Source organism: Citrus clementina, unplaced genomic scaffold (assembly GCF_000493195.1).
Source record: "Citrus clementina cultivar Clemenules unplaced genomic scaffold, Citrus_clementina_v1.0 scaffold_5, whole genome shotgun sequence".
NCBI lineage: Eukaryota > Viridiplantae > Streptophyta > Magnoliopsida > Sapindales > Rutaceae > Citrus > Citrus x clementina.
The window spans coordinates 11508777-11515533 of record NW_006262201.1 but is presented as its reverse complement, the minus strand read 5'-3'; the positions used below and the strand labels follow the sequence as shown (position 1 = coordinate 11515533).

The 6757-nt window shown below is 36.1% G+C and overlaps 1 protein-coding gene and 1 non-coding gene across 2 annotated transcripts; both read left to right on the top strand.

Annotated features, from left to right (window-relative positions):
• Positions 1-448: 448 nt before the first annotated feature.
• Positions 449-4903, top strand: LOC18042566 (ubiquitin carboxyl-terminal hydrolase 12). The gene is made up of 4 exons (XM_024183523.1): positions 449-708; positions 990-1128; positions 4533-4626; positions 4770-4903. Exons 1-4 carry the CDS (start codon positions 449-451, stop codon positions 4901-4903), a joined length of 627 nt encoding a protein of 208 aa, XP_024039291.1.
• A 147-nt stretch (positions 4904-5050) lies between these two features.
• On the top strand, positions 5051-5157 carry LOC112098744. The gene has a single exon (XR_002905853.1). It is a non-coding gene; the product is annotated as a small nucleolar RNA R71 (small nucleolar RNA).
• Positions 5158-6757: the final 1600 nt, after the last annotated feature.

Genomic DNA, 6757 nt, shown 5'->3' with positions numbered 1-6757 from the left:
AATTTACTTTTCTTTGATCGTAGTTATTAATTAACGATTCTAGTTCAAATTAATTAATTAGCTCACTAACAATAAAATCATAAATTCCGTGTTTTGGCGGTAGGAGATTGATTCTATACCCAAATGGGAACAAAAAAGGGCAAGGGACTGGCCATATTTCACTTTATTTGGCACTAGATGAAAGCACTTATTTTCCTAATAATTCTTGGGAGGTTTATGTTAACTTCACATTCTTTGTCCAAGACCGAATCAAGAACGAGTACTTGGCCATCCGGTGTAAGAATTTATGATCTCCATATTGACAATTAGGATATATCAATTCTGCAATATATTCTTTAGTTATGGCAATTAGTTCCATGCATCCCGCTTATTGAATTAATTATGAAAACGATTTTATTTAATTTAAATTTGTTTAGATGATGATGGGGCAGTAATACGTTTACATAGTATGAAGAGAGAATGCGGTATTGACAAATTAATTCCTCTTCAAGCTTTCAAAGAACCTTCTAATGGATATCTTGTTGACGACTCTTGTGTATTTGGAGCTGAGATTTTTGTTATTAAGCCTACTGGCAAAGGAGAAGCCGTTTCCATTGTTAAGGTACCTGCCCAAGCTGGAAATATTCTCCGATGGAAAATCGCCAATTTCTCAAATTTAAGAGATCCTGAGTACTGCTCTAGCGAGTTTAATGCTGGAGGAAGAGAATGGTAATACTTTTGTGCTTTCAGCTGAAATTTTCCTTTTTTTTTTTTTCTCTCTCTCTAAAAGATAAAGATTCCATCACATACACTTTGTAGTACATGTTGTGCAGTAGTCTGTCGAGAACTACCCTTATTAAGAGAGATAGCTACTCATATTCAAAGTTTAAAAAAGTTCCATGGACTCGAACTCATACTCCCTACTTAACTTCATTTGAAAAGGGTCAACACCTGAAGTGTTTGATAAATACTTACATTTACTTGGGATTTTTTTGGCTATGGATTCACAGGAGAATTGTGATTTGTCCTATGGGAGATGATAAAGATGATAAAGCAAAGGGAAATTATCTATCATTTTACATAAGACTGCAAGGTTCGGACGATATCTTCCAATCTAAGAGGAAGCTGTTCGCTGAATACAAGATGCGAGTGCTAGACCATCCTCGGATCAGAATAGACGAACAAAGAAGTGAATTAAATTTCTTTACATTTTTATTTATTTTATAATAATCTTTTAAAAATATTTACACGACAAATTAAGTTTAAAAAAAAAAGATTTCTTTACAGGCGGCTGTTGGTTTTCAAGTGAAATTCGGGAGAGCGGTTACCCCTGTTTTATGTCGCTTGATGATCTCCACAAAGGAGGATATCTTTATGGTGATACTTTGATCGTTGAAGTAGAATTTCTTATCGTTTCTGTGGTTAAGGATAAAAAATAGGCTTTTTATTTTTTATTTTTGGTTGTTCTGGATATATATATATATATATTTAATAAACCTCGTGTAAGGATGGAATTCATTTAGACAGTTTAATCTGGATGAGGTTATTCCTTTGTTAGATTTGTATTTGGGAGTTCAATTCTAGATATAATCAATCTACGAATTTACGTTTCCGGTAGACTATAAATTGTTGTCGATTTTTCTGTACACATTCGTAATTGATTTGAAATACTGGAATGATATCTGAGAAACATACAGCAATGGAGAATTTTACTCTTATGATTTCAAATTGCTCAAAGAATGCAATACATAAAATTAAGAAATCAATCATCATAAAGCGTCGATTTATCTTCCAAATATATAACTCATAATGGCTATGATTTCTTACCATTTATGCATGTCATAAAGTTATAACGGCGATGATTCTTGCCATATAAACATGTATAATGACTTTGACATCAGCCATATTTGTGAATTCTTATCAATGTTCTAGGTTGTATCTACCTCCTTTTCCTGGACTAACGACGATACATAGAAGTGGTGGTTGAGATGTGAATTCTCGCGAGGTCTTTGATTGATTCTGTATTTGGAAATGTCATTAATAAATCACAATTGATCTTATGTTTTGGGTTCTTTAATTTCAGTTGGATCGATAAATATTCTTCATTATTTGATAATAGATCTATCTAATCTAAGCAGGCTATTTTACTCAGTACAGTTACCTGATATATTAATTGACTTAACAATCTTTGACGCTCTATTAATTGACTAAATAGGCAATTTATTATTTAGAATCTTGACATACTTTGTATGCCAGACTTGACCCGATAGTGTTTCTTAAATGGTTTTTGTTAGTTGAGTCTTCGTTGTTTATTGAAATTAATGAACTAAAAAACATCAGAGGCTTAAAAAAATGCAGAGCTTAATTTCTGTTTGTATTTTTTTCCTCTTAACGTCATTTGTCCACTATCTTTAACTATTAGCAACACTGTGACGAAACAGAAACGTAGACAAAGGTTTTTGAATAATAATAAGTTTTGTTGTGAAGTCTGAATAGATAAAACTCGGGTTTTGAGCCTCTTTTATAACAAGTCTAAATAACGTGAATTTACTAAAATAGGTAAATCCAAATTCTAATATGATAATTAAAATTTCCTAATCAAAATAAAAAAAGGAAAAAAAGGAACTCAAATCCGAGTTCTAGTAAAAAAAGATAAAAATTCTAGAAGAATCAGGAAAAATAGTGAAAAATCTTAAAACTAGGAAATGACCAAGAAAGAAATAAAATTTCCGGTTCAACCAAGGGGTAGAACAGCTTCTGTAGTTTTGGATTTTGTTCATCTCATCGCAAGCTTCGAAACAATATATTATACGCCGAAAAGGACACAGCTTTGTCACTGCAACAGTAAAAAAATCCCTACTGCAGCAATCAATTTTGATGCTACAGCAACAACGATAAATTGTCCTGATGTATGAGAATCATTGCCCAATGTAATGTTGTAACAACTCATGTTAGTTTCTTAGCCCTTTTAGATATATATGTATATGCCGCAAGAAAATAAAAAAGAAGAAAAGAAATTAAATAATAAATTCAAAATAACAAAAACTGTGAATTAAAAATATGCAAAATTAGACTTATTGTTGAAAGAAAAATCTAAAATAACTTTCCTACTCATTGGGTTGCCTCCCAATTAGCGTTGATTTTAGGTCCTTCAGCCTGACCATCCTTGATTTCTCATGTTGGATCCCTTATCCAATAGCCTTCCGCTATCGCCCTAATACATCTACCAAGCTCTTCTCTTGATCTATTTAAGAGGGCTAAAGATTCAAAATGTTTGTCATTTCTCACGAGTTGCTTCTCTCTTGACCATGCTATGTTGACTGCTCCACGATATTTATCATCAAGTTCTTTGAATGTTACAGCATTGATTTCCTTCTTACTACAGCAACTGCGTAATCTCTCTGTTACAATAAAATCCACGACACTGATAATATTACAATCTTCAATCTCATCTGGACTTTTCATAGCTTCCAGCACATCAAATGTAACCAGCATTGATTGACCCGCATAGTTAGCTCTTTTTTTTTGTCAAATAGAGTTTTTCCTGTGGATAAGAAAGGTCTCTCTAGAATAATTGGCACTTCTTTGTTTGCCTCAAAGTCTAGAACTAAGAAACCCACTGGGAAAATAAATTTATCCACCTTTACCAATACATCTTCAATCTTCCCTTATGGATAGGCATGAGATCTGTCAGTAAGTTGTAAAGTCACTGTTGTTGGTTTACATTCACTAACTTCCAATTGCTTAAACACTGATAAAGCATGGGATAGTGAAGCTTCCTGGATTCTTCATCTTTTGTGGTATCTTACTCTGAAGCATACGACTACCCGCTTGCGTTAGAGTAATTGTTTCAAATTCTCCAAGTCTTCTCTTCTTTGTCAAAATATCTTTCAAAAATTTCGCATAATTCGGCATTTGCTCTAGAGCTTCCACAAAAGGGACATTAATATATAATTGTTTTTGCACTCCTAAGATTTTGCTGAATTGCTTGTCTTGTTGTAGTCTCTGGAACCTTTGAGGAAAGGGTGGTGGGTGCCTAAACTACTGTGTTGCAGCAGGTTGTGCAAACTGCTTCTCTTTTGCTCTACTCGGGTTTGTTGTTGTTGATGTTGTAGCTTCCTCACCACCAGGTGTTGGATCATAACTTTCTGCAGATGTTGTAGCAGAACTGTGCGGATTTGCATTCTGAAAAGTTGAAGACTGTGACTCCTCCTCTACTTGAGTGTCTTATTGGCCTTTGTTGGACTCAATTCTTCTTTTTGGTACACCAACTAAACTATCAACATCCTTTCCAAATCTCAAGTTAATTATTTTACAATGTTCTTTTCCTTCTCTTCTTGGGTCCTCTGTGTTGTTGAGTAAACTACCTTGAGGTCTATTGTTTAATGCTGTAGCAAATTGTCCAATTTGATTTTCCAGTTTTCTGAAAGATACAGTATGACTTTGGACAACCGCTTTATTCTTTACAATATAATCCTTAATCAAAGCTTTAAGGGAGCTGAGTTGATCATTGTTGATGCTTCTCTGCCCTTGATTTGGTTGATAAAATCCAGGTGGTTGTGCAGGTCCATTCTATCCATTGGGTGCTGAAGCAGGCTGATTCTGATTATACTATGAAAAGTTCAGGTGTTGTATCAATCCAGGATTGTAAGTGTTTGAATATGGATTGTTCTGGCTCTGTCTATTGAAGTTGCCTACATAGATGATTGACACTGGATTTTCAGGACAATTGTTAAATAAGTGTCCCTCTCCACAATAAACACAAGAGACCCTGGCAACTTGGTTGACAGTTGCTGGAGCAGTAGTCATAGTCTTTACTATATTTGTTAATGAGGTTACTTGGGCTAACAATGCTGTCAAGGGATCTACGTTATGGGCTCTTATTGGTTCTCTTACTGCAGTTTGTCTGGTTGATGGCCACTGATAGTTATTATTGGCTATCCTCTCCAAACTTTCATAAGTCTCGTTGTAGGACTTAGATAACAAGGCCCTATTTGCTGAAGCGACTACCATCAATCTAGTGCTTGGGTTGAGACCATTGTAGAAAGTTTCCAACTGCATGCAGCAAGGAATGCCATGATAAGGACATCTTCTGAGTAACTCCTTAAATTTTTCTCATGCATCATACAAGCTCTCATCTTCAAGTTGATGGAAAGATGTGATTTCGTTCCTCAATTTTGCATTCTTGGTTGGCAGAAAGTATTTCATTAAAAATTTGTCAGCCAAGTCATTCCATGTAGTGATCGAATTAGGTGGTAAATAATTCAACCATGTTCTTGCTCGATCTCTCAAAGAAAACATGAAAAGTATGAGTCTCAATGCTTACTGCGATGCTCTAGCAATCTTGAAAGCATCACTCACTTTAAAAAATAGTTTAAGATGTAAATGAGGATCTTCTGATGGCAGTCCATTAAATTGCCCCACTGTTTGCAACATTTGAAACATCACTAGTTTGAGATTAAAATTGCCAGCTTGAACGTCGAGTCTAACTGTTCCCGGATGTATGGCTTGAGGAGTCAACACTGCATAGTCTCAAATGGCTCTATCTCTATCGTTCGCCATGTGAATAATGGTGTTGTTCCCTGGTTTCCTGTGAAGATGTTGTCCATTCAGACCTTCATGTACATTGACTAGTTGTATCTCTCCTCTAGGGTTCAAGTTTCTCATATCTTGCAAATCATCCATTGCTATAGTAGCTTGTAGTTCCCGATGCTCTCCTCTCAATCTCCTTGCAGTTCTTTCAATTTTTGGATCAAATTGGAATTCAACATATTTATATTTGTGCATGCAAGGGTTGCTAGATCGCCTATGTCAACAAAATAGACAAATCAAAATAAAATTAAAAATTAGCACTGTTAAAACTAATTTCACAAATGAAAATGAACAATCAATCCGTGGCAACTAGGGGTGGGCAAAATCGGATTCGGGTCGGGTTCAGGTCAACCCGATTGGATTTTGGGTTATTTGGGTTGGGCAAAAATTAATCCGAATAGAACACGAACTTATAACCCGACCTGATCCGATCTAAATTTAATCAGATCAGATCAGGTTATAAATTCGGATTGAATTCAAGTGGAATTAGGTTGGGTTTAAATGGAATCAGGATGGTTGCTACTTGTTATATACTATAGTTACCATAGGTAATTATACATTATCAAAGCTTTAAAAGCAGGCTCTCAACCTCTCAAAAGGGGAGAGACTTGGGTCGAGTTGGAGGCTTAAAGTAGCAGAATGCAGATCGGGTTTCGGTTGGCAACAAATTGGTGGCACTTGGCAGTTGGCAGCAGATCGATTGCCACAGACCCGCAGCAGTAGATCAATGGCCACAGACCCATAGCAGTAGACGGGTGGACAAGCAACAACAAATCCAGGACCAAATCGGGAGCGTGGCAACAGATCGCGGACCGGCAGACGCGTAGCAGCAGACAGGCATGGAGACGCGTAGCAGATCAAACACTTCTTGAGGGTGAGGCTGTGGCTTGTGTGGCCTCCGTTGGCGACTTGGCGTTGGGTGTGAGTGATTGTGTATGTGTTTTGTGTAATAAGGAAAGTTGTGTTTCTGTCTTGTGTGTGTATTTTAAAATGTGAATATGTGTTTGTGTGTATGGCGTAGCAGAACGACTTGGTGTTTATGTGTATGGCGTTTATGTGCTTACGTTTAGGTTTAGGATTTTTTCTTAAGAGCCCGATCGGGTTTTCGGATCAAATTGGTTTTACCCAATCGGGTTTCACCATTTTCATTCGATCGAGTTTCCTTTGCAACCCGATCTGATCCGAT

Bases quoted from the DNA above. Each gene is read 5' to 3' on its own strand.
- LOC18042566 (XM_024183523.1), top strand. From the start codon at position 449: ATGAAGAGAGAATGCGGTATTGACAAATTAATTCCTCTTCAAGCTTTC. The intron at 709-989 runs GTAATACTTTTG...ATGGATTCACAG, and splicing joins AATGCTGGAGGAAGAGAATG to GAGAATTGTGATTTGTCCTA. The intron at 4,627-4,769 runs GTAAGTGTTTGA...CTTGGTTGACAG, and splicing joins TGTTGTATCAATCCAGGATT to TTGCTGGAGCAGTAGTCATA.